Source organism: Cyprinodon tularosa, unplaced genomic scaffold (assembly GCF_016077235.1).
Source record: "Cyprinodon tularosa strain WSP-4 unplaced genomic scaffold, ASM1607723v1 ctg41, whole genome shotgun sequence".
Classification (NCBI taxonomy): Eukaryota; Metazoa; Chordata; class Actinopteri; order Cyprinodontiformes; family Cyprinodontidae; genus Cyprinodon; species Cyprinodon tularosa.
The window spans coordinates 1,553,094-1,578,359 of record NW_024039130.1 but is presented as its reverse complement, the minus strand read 5'-3'; the positions used below and the strand labels follow the sequence as shown (position 1 = coordinate 1,578,359).

General features: G+C 39.7%; 1 protein-coding gene across 1 annotated transcript in view; it reads right to left on the bottom strand.

The window, feature by feature from the left end:
- rsrc1 (arginine/serine-rich coiled-coil 1) overlaps positions 1-25,266 on the bottom strand; it is a 179,031-nt gene that overhangs the window by 123,902 nt on the left and 29,863 nt on the right. Inside the window, exon 4 of the mRNA XM_038298615.1 lies at positions 18,277-18,471. Coding sequence (XP_038154543.1) covers positions 18,277-18,471 — 195 coding nt within the window. The remainder of the gene's footprint in view (positions 1-18,276; positions 18,472-25,266) is intronic.

Genomic DNA, 25,266 nt, shown 5'->3' with positions numbered 1-25,266 from the left:
GGAGTTGGAGACTCGGGGAAAAAAATGTAAATGGGAAAAGAGAGAGCAATCAATTTCCCCGTGGTTTTTCTCAATAGCGCTCAGCTCTTTCATAGCTCCCAATTACAACCAATCCTAATCAAAGAAATACCTCTCCATTATTGAGATCCAGACAATGACACTCCATCTTTCTCCCTGTTCCAGAACCATGTAAATTGCAGAGCTGGTGCACAAAGAATGAAGCACCGTGCTACAGCACAGCAGTTGGGATGCTTGTATTTCAAGGAAGAAAAAAAAAATCACATGTGGAAATCTTTTGGCTCTCCTTGCAGCCCCAGAAAAACTGATGGGAAACAATGGCAGCCCAGCTCAGCATCTGTCATGGCACAATATAAAAAGATGATCTTGGCAACCAATGGACACACACACACACACACACACACAAAAAGGAGAAAAAGAACACAAGAGAGGGGGTAAGGCGGAGGGGAGGGCCGGGCGATGGGGGTAATTCATTTGCAAATCAGGCCCTGGTGCTCAGGTCTATTTCAAGCTGCCGGTGGGTGCCAGGAGTTAACAAGGTAATCAGTTTCAATCCTGCCCTTCAATTGTACATCACACCCTCAGTCGGAGAATACCCAGCTCTTTCTATAGGGGCAGAGGGGGAAATAGCAATCTGGCTTCTGCTGGCAGCATCCTTAAAGCATAACACACAGACACAGCCACACACATACAGACCTGAAGTAAAGTTATAAGTAGCTGTGCAGAAAAAAATAGATGACTTGATTGCTAAATATTTCATTATTTTGATCCATGAGGCATAAAGATTAGCTGGTGGTTTAATGAATTAACATGTTTGGCCACCCTAAGGGGTAACTTATAAACAGAACAAGATATTTGTCACAGATTTAAACACTTTCTCCACTTTCACCATCCGTTTATTTGCTTTTCCAAATGGGAGAGTTACTGCAGGGACAAAGCTGTAATGCACCTCAAAGAGGTAAATGCTGAGTGCTAGAAAGAAAATCAAGCTTAACCTGTCCTAATCCGCTCTTCCTCTTTCTGTATCCCTCTCTTTTAGCCTGTGTCAGCTGTAACCGGCTGGCCTGTGAGCCAGTTAGTCCCCGTTAGTCCCTCATCTACATAATCAATATGACAACCTTATTTTTCTGATGCAAACAGGATTTTCCCTGTGAGCTGTATTTGTTGGGTGCCCAGTCTGCTCCCGGCCAGCCTTAGTCATGGCCCTCTTTAGCTTTAATTAGATTAGGTGCGATTATCCCGGCTCTACCTTACAAGAGTACGGGCAGGATAAAGGGGCCACAAAGGCCGGCCTGTCACAGGAACTCAGCTTTGGTCTGCAAGTTATCGGCGTCCGTCGAGACATGCTGCAGACATTGTTATTCATATCATCCACACGCCAATTTTTAGTCCTGCTTTTCTTACTTTCGGTTTATTTCTTCTTCCCTTTCCTCCCCTCTATATCTCTGGTGTCAACTGGTGTAATCGTTGGCCAGGGTAAGTCTGCCACTCTTTCTGTCCGTCTGTCAGAAAACAAAACAACATTGCCCCAAGCACTTTTCAGTCTGGCCTGGAGGGAGAGAGGTCTGGAGTCTGCTCTATATGCCTGCAACTGTGTCTTAATGCTTTTTTTTGCTGGCAGATCTGGAGGAAGAAGGGGCACAGAAGCTAAGCAAGTTCAGTTCCCACGCTAATGTAAACTGACAAACAGACACAGCAAGGCTAAAATCCACACATAAAGATACTTAATACCACAAAGTGGTTAACTAGAGACTACACTCTAAACACATAAATGTACTCTAATTAGCTATTGAATACTGCTTGCCTTGCACACTCGCCAACACCCTAGAAAACATGTGCTCTTACAGAGGTGGGGATCTTTCAACATTTTGTCTCTATTCAATTTTTCTAGATCATCCATTTCTTTCTTCAGTTCTGATCTCCTCAGGCTTTTCTAAACGATTTAGATGGCTATGAACTTTGAGTTTGTGTGAACAATTCTGTGCTGATTTAGCCGGGTGTAATGGATCGTTGTCCTGCTGAAAGATCTTAAAATCTTTTTTTGATTGTCAAGGCAAACAAGTCTCCATTTGAAATCCCCAAATATTTGAACGATTGGAAGACGTGATGCACTTTGGATGAGAATTCAAGACATGGAACCTTGGACCCTCCATCTCAACAAACAGCTTTTCCACATGGTAATTCTTTGCTTCATCTGGAAAGTTTGTCTCTTATGACAAACAGAAATTATCCTTGTTAAAGTCCTGATTTTGAACAGCAAACTCCACACAATTGGTGGCAGGCTTCTTAATCAAAAGGTTTGATTGTTGTTGGCATCTAACAGGGTTTATACAGGAATGAATAACTCTAATTTAATGCTTTTTAATATTCTTTTAATGCTCGTAGAAATAATTTTAATGCCACCAACAGGTACCTGTCGGCAGGCTGCAGCCATGCCCTGAATTCCTCATTTTCCAACCACTTTTGTTGAAATTGGCATTCTTCCCCATTCTCTAGTTTTTTCTCCGACAATCTTCTTTTCCAAACATACATCTTTGCGATCAACCGGAAGCAGTTCCACGCAAATATATTGTGATATAATATGTCTGACGAAATTGTTTTTATAAAAGTTTTTTTTTTAAAGAAAGCATTTTAAATGCCACACTAAACACATTTAATGAATTTTAATGCCAATTAAGGCCTTAATTTAAAAAATAACAATTTAATGACTTTTAATGATTTTTAATGACCCGCGGAAACCCTGTCTAATTGTTGCTATGGAGACTCAATGAACCCAATGGGTGACTCTTGGGTACAGGTCTCTTGACAGTGGTTCTTTCGGTGATCCCCATCTCACTCGTTGTTGTTGTAGCTAAATAAACCTTGTCCAACTGTATTGAACTTATTCAGACAGTAGTTTTGAAGAAGTTAAGATCCACGTAAAATCATCTGACAAAGATTACGTTATCTCGTCTTTCCCACTTTGAGAGTTGGCTTAAAGAAATTGGCCTTTGTGTAAAGCAAACACTACTAATAGTAAGTTAATGGGCCCCTTGAAAAATGTTAAGGATAAAGAAAAAAAGATGATTATGCTCATTCTTAGTCTTCCAGATATTTGCAACAACGAAACAGGCATAAATCTGAGGCTACCATACTTCCACTCAGATTTTCTGACGTAAAAAAAAAAAGCTTACATTTGTTTCTTTGAAGGAATGGATAGGAATAATGATGACTATGGCACTGAGTATATTAAAACATAATTTTTGAGCTTTAAATGAGTCTACCAGAGGTTCCAATAACAGATTGTTGTAATGTTATTTCTTTCAGCAGTTTCATTATCCCAAATTATGCAAGGTAGGTAATTTGTGGAACTCCTGATTTGGATTTTTGCCCAATATACACATAGATTTAAACAAGAAATTTAGTTTAACACTTAATTTTCAAATGGGATAAAAGCCTGTCAGCTATTATTGCCTCTTATCCACTGCATCCATATATTAACCCCTGTGGAAGAGAGACTCCAGCGTCCTGTATGATCTCATATAAACTTCTCTCTAACACGTTCTATATGCTGCAATCATGTATACCTGCCAAAATGTGCGTGCCATAACACTGTGTCCAACTGCATTATTCAATCTGATTAATATCTGTTTGAAAACTTAACAAGATGATTTGCTACTCTGTATTATTCTCCTCCATTTTCCACTAAAACACTTTCCAGGCGGAGCTCAGCAATGACAGATTTCTTCTAGTTTCTATCGATGTGTACGTACACAGAGGGAACAAAGTTTTTTCTTCATCTTTTTATTTTTTATTTCCGTCTGTTGATTAGACTGCAGTGCCCACGATATTTAAACACGCTGTCCATAGTTTCCGTGTCGTCAGAGCCGGGCACAGAAAGACACAGAATTACAGGAAAGGGAATGAAGGAAAAAAAGAACAAAAAGACTGGATTACAGTAAGACACCCAAATCAGAAAAACAGAATATCTTTTGATTTAGATCAAAAGATGAGAAACAAAATAAATGATCCGATGAGAGCCCATGTACACAATGTTTCCAAACAGAAAGCAGAAGCATAGTCTAAATGTCAGTTTCCCAGTGCATATCCTTGCTCTTGAACTGGCAGAGATCCACATTATTAGTCATCTTCTGTGATTGAAATATGACCTAATAGCTACAAACACAGAAAAAAAGGGACGTTTTTGTTAAAGAAACTTTGTCTGCATATTATGTCGCAAGAAAAAAATTAAAACTTATTACAGAAAATACACAAAACTCACATTTCAATAAGTTTGAACAGACTGCTTAAGATATAATAGTCACAAGAAGAAATCACACCCCAATTTAAATCCCTGGCTTTTCCGTGTATTTAAAAAAGTTCACTTTTGGGTTCATCTTTGCTTAACATACAATGAAATACTAAAATCTTAAGCTTGTAGTCAGACACTTTAAGAGGACTGCTGCCCTTGTGACCCAGTCCCGGATAAAGCGGAAGACCATAAGTACAAGTACTTAGTTTCGGAGCCCAGTAAAGACCAGATCAATTGTCTAACAAACCTAAAATTAATATACTGTATTTTCTTTGTTGAGATCATCTTTAGATGTATTTCAACCATGAAAAAAAACAACAGCAACTGAAAGCCCTTAATTTGATCATAAAACCAAATTGTGAAAATAGGGGTGGGGTATGAAGTAAAATAAAATACATCCATTAGACAACCACAAGGGCTGGCCGGCCAGCGGAGCAAGACAGAGCACATGAGAGAAAGACTGAGTAAGACATTAGTACAAATGAATTAAACATTGGCCGAGAGATCAAAACTTCTACAAAAAAAAAAAAGTGGCAGGCTAAACGGGAAGGAATGGAGTGAAGGAGACGAGGTAGGCCTCAGTGTCTTCCCTCTGCTCCTCGGAGCTCAATTTGAACCATGTTCAACTGCCAAACTCTAGCGGTGACACTAATAGGCGCTCTCATCCCTCTATCATCACAATCTTACATTGAACCCACTTGTGTTATTCCTAAATACACAAAAGTATGTTTTGTTTCGGCTCATTTCAGCATAAAAGAAAATACTCTGAGAGTGGCAGAGCATTTCAAACCTCCACTGAGGACGATTGTTATATGCGCCTCTCGGGCAATATTTACTTCCACCACTGAGTCATGGTACTTAACTGTACGTCTGAAAAGCTGTTTGCCCAGTCTGAGAGGAGTATTCTTGTAATGATCAATGCCATTAGGCAATATCTGCAGAGCTGTATTTCTGTCTCTGAGCAACACAGGTCAAGTGCATGGAGAAAGCTCTTCTCTGCTTGGTTTTCTGATTCCTTTTCTTTCTTTCTTTCTTTCTTTTTTGGGTACAAAGAAAACACACAGCTTCCTATGATGTTTGTAAAGAGACTTCAACCATCCCCTGCCATTACCTCTGGTGCAGATGAATAAGCACAGGACCCTAGACCAAAAGAAACGCTAAGAATTTGTTTCTCCATTTCAACACCACATTTTTTTCTTCAAACAAAACCTAGCTGGCATATCCAGAAAAAAAAAACTAAGCACATTTTGTCAAATTCCCATTTACATAACCCTCCTAAATCAAAGCTGGCCTGTCATGTTTGCAGCTCATAACCTGCTGCTTATAATCCTGTCTGCATCCTCCTCTGATCCGGGGAAAGACGGAGCGGCCAGCAACTTCGACAGCACCGGCTTAGACTCGGCTGCAGAACGAGGACGAGGTGGAAAGGACGGACAGGAGAGGAGAATATAAAAGAGAGGAAGAAGCTAATTGGATTGTTGGGGAGGGGGGTGTGGGGTTTCTATTTGGCCAGGTCTGGTCTCTGTCATCATGCTCCAGGCCTGGCTTCTTTCGGTGCCTACAGCAGGTCTCCAAAAAAAAATAAAAAAACACACACTGCTCCAAATATGCAACCCAGTTCAGGAGTCAAACTCTCCTGTGTGCCGCTGCAGCCTGCAGGGTGTCTGCCGTGTTCTTCCTCTCTAGTGTGTGTGAGTGTTTGCATATTCCCTTAACAGCTCACTAAATGGTTAAACAGATTACAGAGCAAAGTAAGTGGATTGTCACAGTTCTCTATCGCACAGTCAGTGTCTCTCCAGTGATTAGACATAGCAACATTTTTGTTTTTTGCTTTCTTGTCAAAGACACGACAGGAAAAGCTTCATTGTTGTTTCTTTTACATTTTTTGAATGCTTTAATATCAGCATTATATTGTATTGAGATTATTTAGAGCCACAGACTATTTTATAATCAATGAACTTTAGTTTTGGGCTGTTTTACTGAGTAACTACTCGTTTCAAATCATTCTGAAAATTTTTATGTTCATTCTTCAACCAAAAACCTTTTATTCATTGTATTGGAAAGTTATTTACCTTGTTTTTTCTTCCTACAAATAAAAATCTAAAAATCAATCCTTGCCTGCTACAATGTGTAGAAACACCTTTTAGTTATACTTTGGCTTCACAAGGTTTAGTAGAGCTAAGTTTGGGTGAATTTGCTACAAAATACTGTTTCCTTTTCTGCAGAATGGATTAAACAATGCTCTTTTAGATTTTCAAATCTTAGGTTATTGCATTAAAAACTCCCTTTCTTCCTGGCTCATCTGCAGCCTTCCTGTATCCTAGAATACCTCAATTCGAACTGGAATTAGTTTACACATAAATGACTGATACTCATTCAGGGATTTCTAAAGGCGAATGATGGCATTGTTATTATATGCATATTATTTTATAAGGTATCAAAGAGGGCTGAATGTTTATTCTTCAAAGAATTGTAAGTTTACTCTTTTTTTTAGAAAGTTGCCCATTTTGTCTGAAATTTAACTTAAATTTAGGTGTCACTTTCTGCTACATAGAAATAGTAATAAGAACGAAATGTTTGTGATTTTAATATTAAAAAATTGGTGGAAATAAATATTTTTTGCAATTCGCTTTGTGCACTTTGTTTTTTTTTTTTGGTTTGATGAAGAAAGCTGCTGAAGAAAAGTCACCATCCAGACCTGGACATGGACTTTTTCTAAAATTCTATATGTTATTTAGCATGACCTTTACCCTACAATACACACACACACACACACACACACACACACACACATTTTTTCTACCATTTTGAGAATCATGTGTTGACTCCCATCGACTTCCATTGATTTTAAGTCATTTTCAACCCTTTCTATGCCCTAAACCTAAAACGAACCATAAACCTAACCATTACCTATGCATACCTCACCCTAATCCTAAACCTAACCATTACCAAAATAGCATGTGAGGACCAGCAAATTGTACTCACTTTTCAACAACTGGTCCTCAATTGATGGTGAAATTGGAAAAATGGTCCTCACTCAGGGCTAGACAGGTACACACACACACACAAATCTTAAAAAAAATTTAAAGAAAGACTTGAAAAAAGGACGTAGAAGAAATGGCAAAAAAAAAGAAAAATTGGATTAAAACATTTTTAATCAAATATCCCTCCCAAAGTTATGCATCCAGTGAGCGTTGGAATATTTTAGATGTGCGTTTCAAAACCCTGAATAGATCATTATTTTCTTCACAGCCTGGCATTTTGAGTAGCTATATAGTATATATAGCTACTCAAAATACCATATATAGGATTAATATTGATAACTGTATGTTATGAAGCTTAAATATAACCATCTAAATCTATGGCCATGTTTCCATAAGAGTTTTATGTGCATACTGGAGTTTGACATTAGAAAACGTTGAGGGAAACCAAAACCTGAAATGCATTCCTTAATTTTGCAAGAGAAAAAGAAAATGAAGCCTGCCTTTAGGTTTGGGTCACAGCCATATGTAACATCAACTTGAACTCACACTTTCTTAACCTGGTTAACTTGCTCCTAACCAGCATATAGAAACTTCTAATTTTTTTTTTGGGGGGGGTGACATTTTAAAAGTTTGCTCAAAATCCAAGTCAGTTTGATGAAGACAGTATTTATGATTTGATCACTTTAAATGTATTTAATTTAAGATTTTAAGATTGGATCTATATCCTTTTATCTTCCAAGGTGCCTTCAATTGGAAAATAATGAATAGGCACTATATGAATAAATTAAAACTGAACTGAACAACTCTTAAACCTCAAATAAAACCTTGAAAACCTGTTTTCCCCATTTTTTCCAAACACTAAATCTATGGGTTTTGTTTTCTGACATTAATGCTGTCAAACTGTGGAACTAGTAACATGTTTTACAGTATCTCACCAAGTTGTTTTGCAGTTAGATTTAAGCTTATTTTTGTTATGACAAAAAAAAGCTAATGACTACAAACAGCCAAGGGCCATAAAAACACTACAGCTGCACCTCTCAGTGTATTCATGTGTTGGCGTACAGGGACCTGGGTGTGGGTGGGCGTATTGTCCACCTTTTTGCATGTAGGCATCACTCCCGCTCCATTCGCTTGGTCTCCCACCCACCCAAAATACAAATGCACCAAAATCGCTTTAGCCTTACCCGTGTCTCGTCTTGCTCTTGGCCACCAGACTCACCTCGTCCCAATTGAAGCACACACAAATAAAACACACACTTACAGCTCATTGATTCAAGTCAATGCAAGTGTATCCTAACCATTCGAGGATGGTGTTTGAAGTCTTTTTTACCTCCCCAGACTCACTCTCCCAGTGCCAGACACAGCCTAGAGTCCTACAGACAATCACAGCAGCCCATAGTCCCATCCACACCACCCATACATACATTCCCAGCAGGCTGAGAGGCAGCCCCAGGCAGAGCTGCACATACACATACAAAAAACACACAAAATCACTTACTTTCTCTGTGTATTATCAAACCTAATGAGCTGATAGATGTTCTACGGAGGCAAAGGAGCAGACAATCAGTTCCTCAGAGCGAGAAAAGATGGGAGAGAAAAATCAACAAACCTAAGTGCAAATATCTTTCTGCTTGTGTGTGTGGGGGTTTTATTCTCTTTCTGCCTCGCAGCATCTAGCCTTTCAGAGGTTAGAGCTGAGTGATGGAGAAGAGTTAGCCAAAGCAGGGCCTGCAGGTCCTGCAGGGATCCCTGCGGTGTAGCTGGGCTCTGTTTGGCTTGTCAGGGAGAAGACACGTTAATGAGAGGAATTATTAAACAATCACATTCATGGCATTTGCCTGCAATTAGAGGGGCTCGAGCACGCTTTTATAGGCAAGAATCATAGGAATACCTGAAGCATTAAACATGTATTCTTATTTTGATAAAGCCATTCAAGGTGTAGACTTGAAGCCAGAAAGTCCTGCTTTATATAGAAGAAAAAACATCAATAGGATGCTTTAATAAAGAATAGCAGTTATGTCATATCTTTAACCTTAAGCTCATTATATCAGCTCCAGTGTTAAATAAGTAACATCAACGTCTTTGTAGGAATAGGTCATCATAATGCTCCCTCAGCCCACCTTTTGCCCACACTTCACTTGACTGACATTCATTTAACCAAGCCGCTCCTACACAATCCAATGAACCAGCGTGGAGGAGGTGCAGTATAATTGGACAAACGTGGCTGATTGAGCATGAGACGATGCCCTGCTGACGTTTTTCTACAACCTCCGTGACACAGGAAAGGAAGTTGGGAGATCCCACAGGAAAGGCTGAACACTCCTTAAAAGGAATCGACTTCCTCAACAGTGTGATGATACATCAGAAGGGGAGCGAGGACAGAAAATATACACTTACCACAATAAATCCTGACTTCCATCAATAAAATATGTAAAATCGATTAAAAACCTGATAAGTCAAAAATAAGGTCCAGTTAAATGAGATTCTCACTGCTTAACAGCCAGTTTATTAGGGATGTAAATAATAATCGTTTTGTATCGATGCATCGATCCAACAGCCGACGATCCAATGCATCGATACGTCCGCAAGAGAATCGATTCAAGTTTTTTTTTTTTTTTTTTTCCCCTCCGGTCTATTTTTATCCATTTGCTCCTGGACGTAGTTCTCCCTCCCATGCTGCGGTGGCGCTAAACCTTTTTTGCCCTCCTACCTCGCTTCCTGGTTATACTCTTACAGCAGTGTGTTGCAGTGAGCTTGACGCAGATATTTTTGATTTATGCTCAATCTTGAAGCATAGTCTGCGCTATACGCTGTGGGTGTAGATACGGCCGAGGCGATGAGGAAGTGGGGGAGAGTTTAGTCCGATGACGGAGGGACATGAGGGCCAAAAAGAGCGGAGATCCAGGGGGGAAAAGGGTCCCAGGGTTCTCGCACACCTCGCTCTTCTAGCGGGTCAAACTTCACTTTGTTTTTTTTTTGTTACTTTAAGACAATCAAAAAAAAACTTTCGCCTTCTCTCAGCCAGCTGAGCTGAGCAGCAACATGTCGGAGAGGAGTGAAGCTGTGTTAAGTTACGCTTCTTACCACTAAAGACGACTATGACTGCTCCAGCAGTTGCCCGGTGTCTCACTTAAATCATATTAAGACCCTTGAGGCAGTATGATGGAAAATATTAAGGTTCAGGGTGAAACTCTAACTGCTTTGAAACTGTATTTATTAGAAAATCAATTCCAAAGGGAAGAACTAAAACAAACCAAACAAATCATTTATTTGGGAGAAATCTGCTCAAATCAGGTACAAATTTTCTCTTATCCTTCATCAAGGGAGCAAAACATAACCTACTAAAGTTGGAGTGATTGCTGAAAAGCCAATGACTGGATGCAACAGAATGACAATTCTTCTTTATTAGTCTAAAGTATCTAACTGAAGTTGTTTTTCTTTGATACCTCTCTGGGTATACGTTTTTAAAACAGTAGATGACCATACAACTAAAAAGTCCCCAATGATGCATGCTTCTTTTCTGAGATTTATGAAAAACTTTAAACCTAAAATAATATAAATTTAAATGTGCCAAATTAAGCATGTATAGATGAAAGCAGCTGTGTAATTCCATGCAGTTCTATACTAATGTCATTTAAATCTTGATCAAAATAAACTACAGCGAAGCTCATACAACTCTCCTCCTGAATAAAAATAAAACCTTTCACCGGAAAAAACTGTGCTTCTGGTTTTTAAAGGAAGCTCCTGTAACAACCGGGCAAGATGTTTATTTGAACTGAAGCTGATCCGATGACCTTGCTTACAACCCTGACTAAACACAGACGTATGCACATGCTAACACCCGCTGAACCCAACAATCAAGCACTTACCCTTTGCCACCAGTGAAAGGCTACAAGATCTCTTAACAACGGCTCGTCTTTTTCAATAAATTTTGCATGAAAACACGTCGCCGGAGCACCAACTTGCCTGCTGTCATACTAGAAGAGTCTTAAATGTTTAATGACAACAACACCAAACACATGTGCGCAAGCACAGAGTCGGTGTCAGGGTGCTGCTGTGATGGGGCCCCTCTTTCATCCTGACAGACACTATAAAGCCCCTGTATCTCACCACTCCACCCTGCCATCAGCGCCGCACTGCAGCGCTCCCCTTCTTTCACCTACCGAGGGAACCTGGATGGAAATGAAGTTGGAGAGTTTTAATAAGTGTATGAATGCGTGTTTTGGGTGCAGGTAAAACGGAGAATGACTTGGAGGGAGCTTGTACAAAATCTACCCCCATCTTTATTAGAAAAGGCAGATGGGAGGTGAGGAAGAAAGGGGACGTATCTTATTTTAGACAAGGTATAAAGTTTCAAAGATTCTGTATCAGAAAAAATGTCTTTTGGTTTTCTTCTGCAAAAAGGGCATTTTTTTCATGGCACCCAAACTCAAACTTAGATCACAAACTTTTTAAACTGAAATAGAAGCAGAGTAGAGCCAGCTTCATGTGAGGTGTTGCTCCAGGTGTACGGGATGCTGGGGATGCTAATACAAGTAATGTGGTCCTTTTAATCGTAGATGAAGAGGTGTCTGCATTACAGGTGCTGGTCATAAAATTAGAATATCATGAAAAAGTAGATTGATTTCAGTAATTCCATTTAAAAAGTGAAACTTGTATATTATATTCATACATTACATACAAACTCATATATTTCAGATGTTTATTTTGTTTAATTTTGATGATTACAAATGACAACAAATGAAAATCTCAAATTCATCATATCAGAAAATTAGAATATTACTGAAGACCAATAAAAACAAAGGATTTATAGAAATGTTGGCCAACTGAAAAGTATGAACATGAAAAGTATGAGCATGTACAGCACTCAGTATTTAGTTGGGCCTCCTTTGGCCTGTATTACTGCAGCAATGCGGCGTGGCATGGAGTCGATCAGTCTGTGGCACTGCTCAGGTGTTATGATAGCCCAGGTTGCTCTAATAGTGGCTTTTAGCTCTTCTGAATTGTTGGGTCTGGTGTATTGCATCTTCTTCTTCACAATACCCCATAGATTTTCTATGGGGTTAAGGTCAGGAGAGTTTGCTGGCCAATTAAGAACAGGGATACCATGGTCCTTCAACCAGGTACTGGTAGCTTTGGCACTGTGTGCAGGTGCCAAGTCCTGTTGGAAAATGAAATCTGCATCTCCAAAAAGTTGGTCAGCTGCAGGAAGCATGAATTGCTCTAAAACTTCCTGGTATGTGGCTGCGTTGACCCTGGACCTCAGAAAACACAATGGACCAACACCAGCAGATGACATGGCACCCAAACCATCACTGACTGTGGAAACTTTACACTGGACTTCAAGCAACGTGGATGAAGTGCCTCTCTTCTTTTCCTCCAGACTCTGGGACCTTGATTTCCAAAGGAAATGCAAAATTTACTTTCATCAGAGAACATGACTTTGGACCACTCACCAGCAGTCCAGTCCTGTTTCTCTTTAGCCCAGGCAAGACGCTTCTGACGCTGTCTGTGGTTCAAGAGTGGCTTGACACAAGGAATGCGACAGCAGAAACCCATGTCTTTCATACGTCTGTGTGTGGTGGTTCTTGAAGCACTCACTCCAGCTGCAGTCCACTCTTTGTGAATCTCCCCCACATTTTTGAATGGGTTTTGTTTCACAATCCTCTCCAGGGTGCGGTTATCTCTCTTGCTTGTACACTTTTTTCGACCACATCTTTTCCTTCCCTTCGCCTCTCTATTAATGTGCTTGGACACTGAGCTCTGTGAACAGCCAGCCTCTTTAGCGATGACCTTTTGTGTCTTGCCCTCCTTGTGCAAGGTGTCGATGGTCGTCTTTTGGACAACTGTCAAGTCAGCAGTCTTCCCCATGATTGTGTAGCCTATAGAACTAAACTGAAAGACCATTTAAAGGCTTTTGCAGGTGGTTTGAGTTAATTAGCTGATTAGAGTGTGGCACCAGGGGCCATCAATTTTGAACCTTTTCACAATATTCTAATTTTCTGATATGATGAATTTGAGATTTTCATTTGTTGTCATTTGTAATCATCAAAATTAAACAAAATAAACATCTGAAATATATGAGTTTGTATGTAATGTATGAATATAATATACAAGTTTCACTTTTTAACTGGAATTACTGAAATCAATCTACTTTTTCATGATATTCTAATTTTATGACCAGCACCTGTATAACAACCACATCAACCTGACAGGTCTAGGTTGGACTCCACTAAGAGCACGCCTCACTTGTCAAGAAACCATTCTGTGATTTTCTCGGCCAGGATTTCAAATTGGTTTAGGGAAAACGAGAGTTTCACCTTTCTTTATTTTTTGTGTCTGCCACACACCAAAAGTAGTGTGGCATACAGAGCCAGCTAGGTTGAAACACCTACCGCATATTCAGACACATGTTTAACGTAATGTAAATTTATCACCGTTTATGTTCAGAGTGCAGTAGCAAAAATTTAGTACTGTTACTGGTTCCCAGGTACCTCGCACCTGGAATACATCAATTCAAATTTAAAATGTACCTAATCTCCATCTAGAGGAGTCATCTACTTGGGCCAGCATAAGGCCCACCTGTGCAATAATCATGCTGCTGAATCAGCATCTTGATATGCCACTAGGCCTGCCACGATAACAAATTTTGCTGAACGATTGTCTCAAAACTTATTGCGATAAACAATAATATTGTTTGAAGACCTTTTTACTCTGATTTAATTGAAATGACGTAATAATGCATGTGATTTCCTGCCAAAGATATACACAATTTATTTTCATCAGAACACTTAACACTGCAACTGGTTAACAAAATAAAACAATAAATAAAAATCAAATGGACTCTCAGTCTCTGTTAACTAAAAATACACTTGAATAAAAACTAAACACAAGATAAAACCACAATGGAAATAAAAACTACATTCAACCAAAAGAGTACAGACAATGAAGTCTGTAGTGGAATCGCCGTTTGTGATATGTATGTTTTCCTGGGGAGTTCATACTGTCTATCAAATGTCTGCAACATTTTTCGAAATGCCGGCTTTTCAACAATAATAAATAGTAGCATCTCTTTAGCAATTAAATGAACTACGCTGTCTGTGAGCACGCACCACTTTGCGCCGTCCTTTTTGTATGCTACCTGTCGATTAATTGCTTCAGTGATGGTGGACTGTCGCAGATGGGCCACCAGGGTTACTTTTTGTCCCTAGCTGAAGAGACTTTGCTGGGTGGTTGTGCTTTAGGTGCATGTGTAGGTTGATTGTTTTGCTGCTCTCAGTTGCTGTTTTATGACAAATGCGACATACTGGCTCGCATAGGTTTAGCGGTTTGCCTCTCTCTCTTGGTTTGAATCCGAAATATTCCCAAACTGCGGCTGTTGCGTTCGGCTTTGAAACCAGTTCCATTTCGAGCTTTTCCACCCTAACATAAGATTTGTCATCAATAAAAAAGAGAAAAACACAGGCAGAGACGATATAGCCGATAAATTAAATGACGTGGATAGTTTTTATTCATTGTGCGATTAAATGATTTATTGATTATCGTGACAGGCCTATATGCCAAACCTGTAAGGTGGATCAACTGTCTTAGAAAAGGAGTATGAACCTCAAATGGTTGCTTCCACATATTTAGACAGGTAAGTGAACAGTATCTTTGAGCAATAGACCTTTTGTAAACATAGAAAAAGTCTTAGATCTTAAAGTTCATCTCGTTAAAAACACAGCTACAATAAAAAGAGTTATTTTTTTACCCTCTTTGTTCAATGTAAAACTTAAAGACCAGGGAGACAGATGTCTAGTTTAAATAGTGTGTAAATAAACATAGCAAAACGACCAAAAGTAAAACTAGAAGGCCTAGATCTCAATCTGAAAGGACCTGCTCAAAGTCTGCAGTGAAACACAACAGCAGGACCGCCCCTCCCTAGAGTCCTGGTCAATATAGCACCAATATCCACAGTTTCCTTCGATGTTAAGGCCCCCCGATGGTCAGTCCGCGTTAAACAGTTTCATCAAAACGAATCAATCCTTGCAGGTTTAAATAACTTCCATCCGAGACAGCTTTATCAAACATTTGCAATATATTAAGACGTCCACAGGTGAAAATGCAAACACACATGTACACAAACCAACAAACATTAATGCAGACAGGGCAGCTAAAGCAAGGTCAGAGATAAAGAAAAAGATTCCTATCAATGCTAAAGGATATTGAAGCCTTAATATGAAAATAGATATAGTCTGCTGGCCTTACGTTGCAGTGTTAGCTTTATTTGTTTTTACGATAGTGATCTTAGAAAGGCAATAGCTTAAAATAAATAGAACATTATGCCTCAAAGTAAGGCTGCTTTCCCTGCTTGTTCAAAACAAAATCAAGACTTGATGTTTTTAGGAAGATTAATTGACACATATCTGCTGCACTGAATACTTTCCTCATGCACTGTATAAGTTTAACAGCCTTATTTCACCAAATTATGACAATGCAGGAAATGGCTGTTTTATTTTTAATTGGAGATAATTCATTACAAAAGGAAAACTATCCCATTTAAGTTAGTACTCACATTCTTTGCAACAATGCTCAAAACTGAGCTGAGGTGTGTTTTCTTTCCACTCATCATCCACTGATTAAATTAAAATAGAACCCCAAGCATTTTGTCTCTAAAGAAACAGGCACTACTAATTACCTGGAAGCAATCACCCAACTGTGAAGCAAGGTGGGGGCAGCAGGATGCCATGCAGATGTTTTTTCAACAGCCACAATTTCATGATTTATCAGCATAGCAGAGATAAAAGCAGCCAGATATAAAGAGATACTTTATAAGTTAAACTGTGGCTGACTGGAAACTCAAACAAGTGAGACAACAATGATTATAATGACCACACTGCCAAATTACAATGGCAATTTTATTTGTCTGTCCTTCACACTCACTGCATTTCCATTAACCATCAAATTGAGCAAATTGTAATTAGGAAATTAAATTTCCTTAAATGGAAGCACACAAAAAAAGTTACATTTTTCGATAATATTTTAATGCTTCAACTGCGCGTTATTTCAATTGTATCAAAATTATTAGATTTCGTAAAACTGCAATGTAGCTTGAGAACAAGAATATTGACATACTTCAGCTCACATTTGTAATGGAAATACAGTATTTACTACAAGTATGTAGACCGTTTACTCTAGTTTTATTGCTTTTTTTTTTTACCCTGACAGCTTGTTTGTCCAGAGCCCATTGTCTCAGGACTTTATTGTCACGTGGGTATGTTCTTTTACTATGTGCATGCTTGGATCAGCGTGCTAGCTTAAACTCTCTCTTCCCTTTAGTGTGGCGGCAAACCCATTTCAGCATATCACCTCCACCCACAGCGCTGGAGTGAGATAATTAGCGTCTTACGCTTGTGAAATGTAACAAGAACAGCTCCTTTGCGATTTGCAAAATGTGCTTTGTTAAACTGCGATCATTACATCTGCCAAGGAAGTTAAGTTTTTATAGAAGTTTGTATGCGTGTCGGTTGCTTTTAATGACATTCTTATCAGAGGTGTCCATCATGCCAATGAGCAACCCAGTAAATTTTTGCGATGATCCACATCATAATCTGGATACAGGAGTTTTTTAAAAGATTAAAAGACACCAGAGGGTGGCGGCACCGACTATTGACAGCTTTACCATCGGACTCAAAAAGTCTGGAGGTATTTTACTGAAGTCAAAAACACAAGAAAAGGGAAGGATGCTGGTTTGTTAGTGGGATTTATTGAAAATGTCGGTACGGGTTTTATGATAATTTTTACCAGCGGTGCGCCTCATGCCTAGGAACAATTCATTTATATTTGGTAATCATCCAGATCAAGTGAAAATTTTAACTTTAGGTGTAAGTCACAATATGGGGCAAAGTTTGCTGCTTAGTGGAGGTCTGCGCTCTCGGAGAGCCCAGATATAAATCCAATTGTAAAGACCTACAAAAGTCTGTCTACCAACCCTTATCCCTATTTTTAAAAGATTCTGCCAAGAAATATTCCCAAGCTAGGTATGTCAAGCTTGTAACATGCAGAAAAGCCTCTAATACAGTAGCTGCTCCACAAAAATATAAAGATGTAGTTGTGAACACATATGAGACATTAGATTAAAAATCCATTTTCAAAAATAAAAAAGTTGGGTTCACCCATTATTATGTGTCGGTGTGCAAATATTTTAGGGAAAAAGTTGGAATAATTTTGTAAGTTAAGAAAGAGTGAAGGTAAGCCAGCACTTTCAGGTGGCACTGTATATTACATACTCTGACCTGAAAAATGTAGGCTTCGTGATGTGAAATACATTTCTCTACTTTTTGATCTGTTCACTTAAAACTGCGTATATGTGGAGTTTGGGAATTAAGTCTTGGGGCGCATTTGGGAGTGTGTTTCTGGTAGAAGCAAAGAAAGGCCTCTAAAGGGGTTACTGCAGTATTACAGCATATATGTGTAAAGTATCCACTACACCAAATCTGATCTTAGTCTGTGTTACAGTCATAAGAGGCCGACACGTTGCCAGTAAAGATGTCAACTTTTCCTGCTTCAATAAGGTGTTCCTTTTTTTAGATGTGGGCTAAAAAGACACAGTAGGTGGATTTATCTCGTTTTGTTTCTAGACTTATTGCACCTGACCCTGGAGGGAAGAAAGAAATCCCCATTATGATCTGGTGACCAAAGCATTCTTACAATGTAAAAGTGCTTTTCTACCATTTATTCATATCCGACTGTGATGTCTTCTCTTACGGCAGGGGATTTCAAGACATTATATGGCCAGTATTGACCTACGTGTGACAATAGGATGGAAGAAGAAGAAAAACATGAGATGATGGATTGATGGATGGAGGGACTGAGTGATGGATGGAGGAGAAGGAAATGGACTCAAAGTTTCCATCCTTACATCACAAATCAACATATTTTGCTCCCCTTTGGGAATAAAACCTGGGATTGAGTTGTGTCTGTCTGAATTATCCTTCAACTCACCCTTTCTTGTCTTTACTTTTGTCCTTGTCTCTGTCTTTTCCTCTGTCTCGCTCCCTCTCTTTGTCCCTGTCCCGGCCCTTACGCCGACTTCTGTCCCGCTCTCGGCTGCGGCTCCTCTTGCGGCTATGGCTTGTTCGGTGGCTGCGGCTGTGGCTGCTGCTCCTGCTGCGAGACCTCCGGTGGCGAGAATGAGACCTGAAATTAGATATGATTACTATTAGAAAATTTAGATGAGATGAAAATTTGCTAAAATATCCAACATTTAAACACCTTATACCTTTAGAGATTTAGTCTGGGTTAGATTTTATTTGCAGGTGTGTTTGGTAATAGTAACATGGAACATTTTACAAACCAAAATGTAAAAAACATTGATGAATTTGTTTTCAACTTCTCTGAGTCTATAGTTAATACCTTTTCAAATTTTTTTTTTAAATAATCTTTCTCATAAAGTTCAGGCTCAAACTGATTCTAGGGAGAAAGTCCATGACCATCACTACCAGTACATTCTGAATATCGGTCTATGTAACCCTTTAAGTTGTAGCTCTGGCTGTATGCTCAGGACTGTTTTACTGCAACATGGTGAACCTTCATTTTAGTCTTGCATTTTTGCCATCTCTAACCGATTTTAATTTCTCCAGATTTCAGTATTCCTTTACCCATCATGCATATCACCAAGAACCACCTAGACTGCTAAAGTTGTTGGATCATTATTGAAGTATTCAAACTCCTCAAGTTTATTTTCCCATTCCATTCCATTTTCTTCCGCTTTATTTGGGGTGGGATCGCGGAGGCAGCAGTTTAAGCAGGGATGGCCAGAGTTCCCAATCCACACATACCTCCTCCTGTTCTGGGGGGACCCCCAAGGCGACATAAGGCCAGCTCAGAGACATAGTCCCTCCAGCGTGTCCTGTGCCTTCCACAAGGCCTTCTCCCAATAGGACATGCCTGGAACACCTCCCGAGGGAGGCGAGTCGGTGGAGAGTCCTTGTCTCAAGTGGAGGAGTTCAGGTATCTTGGGGTCTTGTTCACCAGTGAGGGACGGATGGAGCGTGAGATCTTTAGGCGGATCAGTGCGGCGTCAGCAGTGATGCAGTCGCTGTACCGGACTTTCGTGTGAAGAAGGAGCTGAGACAGGGGCAAAGCTCTCGTTTTACCAATCGATCTACATTCCCACCCTCACCTTTGGAAATGAGATCTGGGAACTCCTTAAAGGGCTGGTTATACTCTCGGCAGTGTGTCACACTGAGCTTGTTACAGATATTTTTTGATTCATGACCAACATTGAAGCGTGGTCTGCGCTATGTTACTCCACGCCACAACACAAGAGGGACTATCAGGAAGTAGCTGTGGGTCAAGATACGGCCGAGGCGGTGAGGAATAGGGGCAAAATTGTGCGACAACGGAGATGGAAAAAGGCGGAAAAAAGGGTCCCAGCGTTCTCGTTCTTTTAGCTGGTCCAACTTCACAAGTCTTTTTCCACAATGGCAGTCATACAAACAAAACAACCCGGTAAGGTGCCAAAAAGGAAATACACATAGTGTAGAGCAGATGTATATTAGACCAATCAGAGGCCTCCTGTCTGCGGCACTGTCTGCGGTCACATACAATTTTGGAGAGGTGCACCAGAGTGTCTGTGGAAGGGGCGGGGGAATATTTACGTTTACTGCGACACCTACGCAGATGACCTGGTGTCCGCGTATAAACCAACCTTAAGTCTATTTTTTATATGAAGCAGCATAAAAACATTAAGGAAGGCAAAAAAGCATTAAGGTGTTCCTTTACCAAACAAAGCCACAGTTTTCAAAAAATATGCTGCGGAGAAAAATATTGTTCCTGATATTTTGTCCAATAACGGGTAGAACATTCAGTATTTCGAGAAGATTTTTCTTTGAGCACAAAGACGAAAAATATTCAGACCTTTAAACTGTTTAAATTCATGTATTGTTGTGATGACATTTCCATTTCCTAATGTTATGGTGTTCTGGTATGAATACTTTTGCAAGGTACCTGGCTTCTATATGAATTACTTTGTAGAAGTATTTACAAGAGAGTTTAAATTACTGCTGTTCGGGCAGTTTCATTTACCTGGATGTAGAAGGCAGAAGTGGCAGAAAACACAAATAAACAAATGGGCAAACCTGACTTTAGATGCAGAACAGAACAGTTGCTGTGGTGTTAGATGATTTTCCTTCTTCACAGTCAAACACTGGAAGCAAAACAAGGCTCAGTGTAATAAAGACACACAGCTGGATTTTTGGGAAACACAACAGACCTTAAATCTAAACCAAATTGATGAAATCTGCTGGAACAAAATTAAATCAGCAGCATATAGATTGTATTATGCCATCACAGCACTATAATGTTTGCATCCCTTCAACCACAAAAACGATACTCTATCTGATCAAATTTCCCAAAAGTGGAAGGATTCATCGTTTATTGCATGAGTGTAATAATAGTTCTATACAAACCAATACACCATAAAACACACACACACACAAACGCTGCAAAAATGGAGCCAATTAGAGACGGGCTTGGAGGGAGACCTGTCCTCAGTATTGATCCCGATTCTGGCCCTCTAGTCTCAGAAAGATTTACAGTGGAAGATTTACTTTGTTAGCTGTAACACACCAAAATGTTCTACTCAGATTTAGGTGCCAGGAAAAAGTAAATCTGAAATACAACTTCTATCTAAATGTGCCTAAAAGATCCATTGAACCATATTTATGCGTCACACTACATAACACAGGCATGCTACAGCGCGATGAGTGTTTAAGTGACTCCAGCTTGTGTCTGCGCTGTGTATCAAAGGAGTTGGGGAGGTCATGATTTGTTGTCTCAGTAGAAATTGGCAGCTGAGACGCCGTTATTTTCCATCATCTATCATTTTATTGATTTGTCTATAAAAACAGTCAAACCTGCTGTCCGCGAGCTTTATTGCTTTCCCCCCTTTATTAGTTTGCAGTTTGGGACATCCAGAGCTGTCTCTCTCCCAACAGAGAACTAATCATTTTCTTCAGACACCTGTCACCACTCTAACAGACAACACTCCGACAACTGTTGCAATCAATTAGGCCCCAGTGATCCTGATCACCGCAGAGCCACTGAGCCATGTCAAAGTGTCTCCATGAGGGAATCTCGGGGAAGCAATGATTAAAAAAAAAAAACATCTGGGCACTGTTTTCTAAAGTCACTGATGTAGAATGCAAAAACAACTTTCCTTTTGGAAATCAAGATCTTAAAATGATGATTATCTCTTAAATAATAGCTACATATTTTCACTTTGTACTGAAATATAAAAAAGGAATGGTTTTATTCATATCAATTACTTTTAACCGTTGGACAAACCCAATAATGCTGAAACACTAAGGTAAAAGACGCATTAATTACAGAGGGTCAAAGGTCAGGCAGAAACTCTACAAGTTTTTACAGCTAGCATTAAAGGTTTGCTGCTTTTTAAAAGATTACAGTTATTGTCACATTCATTAGCCTGTGCTTTCTCTCTGAATGAATGAATGAATGCTACCATTGGCTTTGACTGTTAGACATACTCTGCAACTTTCAGCTGCTTCTCTACATGTATGCATTAAATACAATTGTGCTTATGTTAACCTCATTTTTTTCAGCCTTTAATGTTCATTCAATAGAAAGTATTACTAATTCTGGTCTTTTTTCTTTGGCAAAGTTTATTTCATTGGCAGAGAGATCCACTTAACGATCTCTGCCAACAACTTTATGAGCTCTGCTTTTATTTCACACTGAAGGTACTCCACACTCACTTTTGTGTGTTTCTTTTCTTGACAAAGTAATTCAGTAACCTATTTAAGTTATACAGAATATCATCTTTGTTCAATGCATCAAAGTTTAACAATGTCTCTTTCTTTAAAAAAACAAGCAACTGATGGAGCTGCCAGACTCTCACTTTAGCCTCGATAGGTCGCCTGTCCAGCTCAGGAAAAAAAATAAATAAATCTTACCCAAGGAGTTTTTTGTGAATCTATTAACCAAATCTGCTTGTGTATTTTTAAACAGAGAAGATATAAAAACCATGCAGGAGCTCCCTGACCATTTGAATCCAGCTAGCAATAACCTGTCTCTGTGCGCGACCACGCCCCCCCTAGCAGAGGTTCTGCAACCGTAGTTGCACACCTAAAAAAAAATCCTGGCTACGCTTCGGACAGTCGCAAACCCGCGCAGACCTCAAGCGGAAGCATGCAGACAAAAAGCAGCTGTGATTGGTCCTTGGTGTTCCTTTCTGGCTGTCTGTGTGGTCATCCTTCTCTGTTCGGTGCTGGGGAGCCGCATTTTTAAAAACCGAGGAACAACTACAATGGACAACTACGACGAAAGGTTAATCGAGGAGGTTCGAAAGTACAACCACTTGTACGATGCCTCAGACAAATGATATAAATAAATATATCCTCTTCGATGTCTAGCAACTCTAGATCCATCTCCGTGACCGTGATATCTTGCAGACGCACCATTGTTGTTTTGGAAGATAAACACTCCCACCGGCACCGCCAAAGTTCTCGTGACCATCCGCCAAAGTTCTCATGAATTCTCAAAGAGGCTCCCCCATGCGCTTTGGCGGGGAAACTGTTGTGCGTCCCTAGAAATTCCAGACCGCTGGTGCAGAAGCATACCAGCAAAACTGGTTCACGACCATACCCAAGTGACATTTGATGTGTGCGGTGACAGAAGTATAATCTGCCCTTGACGGTAACCTGGGGAAATTAGCTTCTCTTGACCATTTCCCTATCAACAATCCTACAGCCGGATGAAAACCAAACATGCTCGAAATTCAATCAGCCCTTGTGAGGTGATCATGTCCTGCTGTTGACGGAGAGCTATGAATGTCTACGAGCCGATGTACCTGAAAACAAGAAATTCTTCTTCTCAGACTTCACTTTACAGTTAGACAAAGTCTAAAGTTTTTGAACTTTTGAAGTGAGCCTAAAGGTTTTGAACATACACTATGAGCAGTCAGATCGCATCAGAGTACGAATTAAGAACAGATAAGAACAGATATCCTGAGCTGTGAACATTTAAACCCTGAGGTTTGGTTGTACAGTTTGAGCTGTAGCTGAGTAAAACAACTGAAAATATTGTACCGCTTCTGCCTGCCAGATCGCAAGCATTTTTGTATTCATTTTTTTTTTTTTTTTGTCCTTTAGCCCTGGAAGATCTGTGTTTCATGGTTCTCATTACTGTTCGTTCATTCTGCAGCTGGCTTGGATATAAGTCATAACATAACATACTGTTGTTGTTACGTTTGCTCAAGTGAACGTGAAGGCTGTACAGTCAACAAATCAATGTAAGCAGCCAAATGTCTTTTAATAGCCAACGTTTTATTGATACTAAAAAACTATAAGGGGACTTTATGTAACAAATTGGATTGAATTCTACTGTTACAATATCTTCTCCGACTATATGACTGAATAATGTAGGAAAGAAATGGACCGATTCAACCTGGATTCCATGTAACTGAAAAGAAACAGGATCTGATCATTGCCTTGAAGTGACTTTAATTGTAAATTAGTGCTTTATGAATAACCTAGACTTCTTTGAAACTGCGGTTTCCCACGTACTCTTGGAAATGTTAACTGGAAAATGTAAGGACGGGGCCAGCTAAATGCTGATTTACTCCTGATAATAACCTTGACGACAAATCTGATTCAGAGCTACATTCAGAGCTACATGTGAAAGTGGTCACAGAATATGTGATTTATGGTGTTTAATAAACTGCACACAATTTGACAGGGCCCAACTTAGAAAATTAGTTCTAATGGAAAAAACATGAAGAAAACCATCATTGGTTAACAGTGTATATGTTTATAATCAGCGGTACATGAGGAAAAAATACAACAAAGCCAGAGTTTGGAATCTGAATCCTATTTTTACAGCCAAAGAAATTTGGGCCAGAAGCAGAAGCACAGTTTCTCTGCAGTTCACTCTTGTTCTCCCCTCCCTTTCTCCATCTGATGGCAATACAAACATCCCACTTCTGGGGTGTGCAGCAAATTAAATTTACTGTAGTTAATAGAGTGAGCCTATGCTGCTAAATGTCAATTTCCTGACCAAGTCCTTCCCCTTGGAGAATGATTAGCTAATTTGAGGCTGGGAATAAATGGGCTAATGCAGGACACACACAGATAAACAGCCCCAGTTGGACCCCATTCCAAGCTCTTCCCCTGCTTTACATTTCATTGGCTTTATTATCTCCAGGGAAAATGGGTCCCCCTATGACCTAAACATATTTTCATTTCTAATAAAAGGCCCTTGCTGCTTGCCCCCATGTGTAACCCACCCACATACACACGGCCCCTCGCAGCCTTCTTCCTCCATTTGCTCCTCGTTTCATCGTTCAATCCATTATATCGGAGCTCTGCAATTGGCTGGGACCATTTTCCTGGTGAATTATCAATAGAGTAATTATGCTCCATGTAGGGAGCTGGGCTGAAGCTTATCGCCGCTGACCCCCCACTGCGTACTGGGATATGATCCCTCACTGCAGCCCATTGGGGTAATTATGTGTCTGGGTGTGAAGCTGGATGGTGTGCTGCCTTTATCTACATTCTATTTCTGTTTTCATTGAAAATTGGACATTAATGGCGACCACGCGATACCACTAGTGTCAGATACAGGTGAGCGTCCAGTGTAATCTGACCCTAACTAAATTATTATTCATAATACACCATTTGGTAGAAACTGACAAATCATCCCATATCATTCCTTTGACCTTATCTTCACCGTGACGCACATTCACACTGTTTTACCAAACCACAAACCCAGGCTGGGAAGACAATACAAAGTTAACCTCTAAATTGAATGAATACTGTAGAAGAAAACATCAAACTAACTTCTTGGGAAGGAGCTCATATTATCACTGATGATATCCCAAGGAACTTTCATAGCCACTAAGTCAGCGTTCCCCAACAGTGATTGATGTCCGTGTAACTTTACCTAAAAAGCAGTGCTGCATGTCAAAGTATA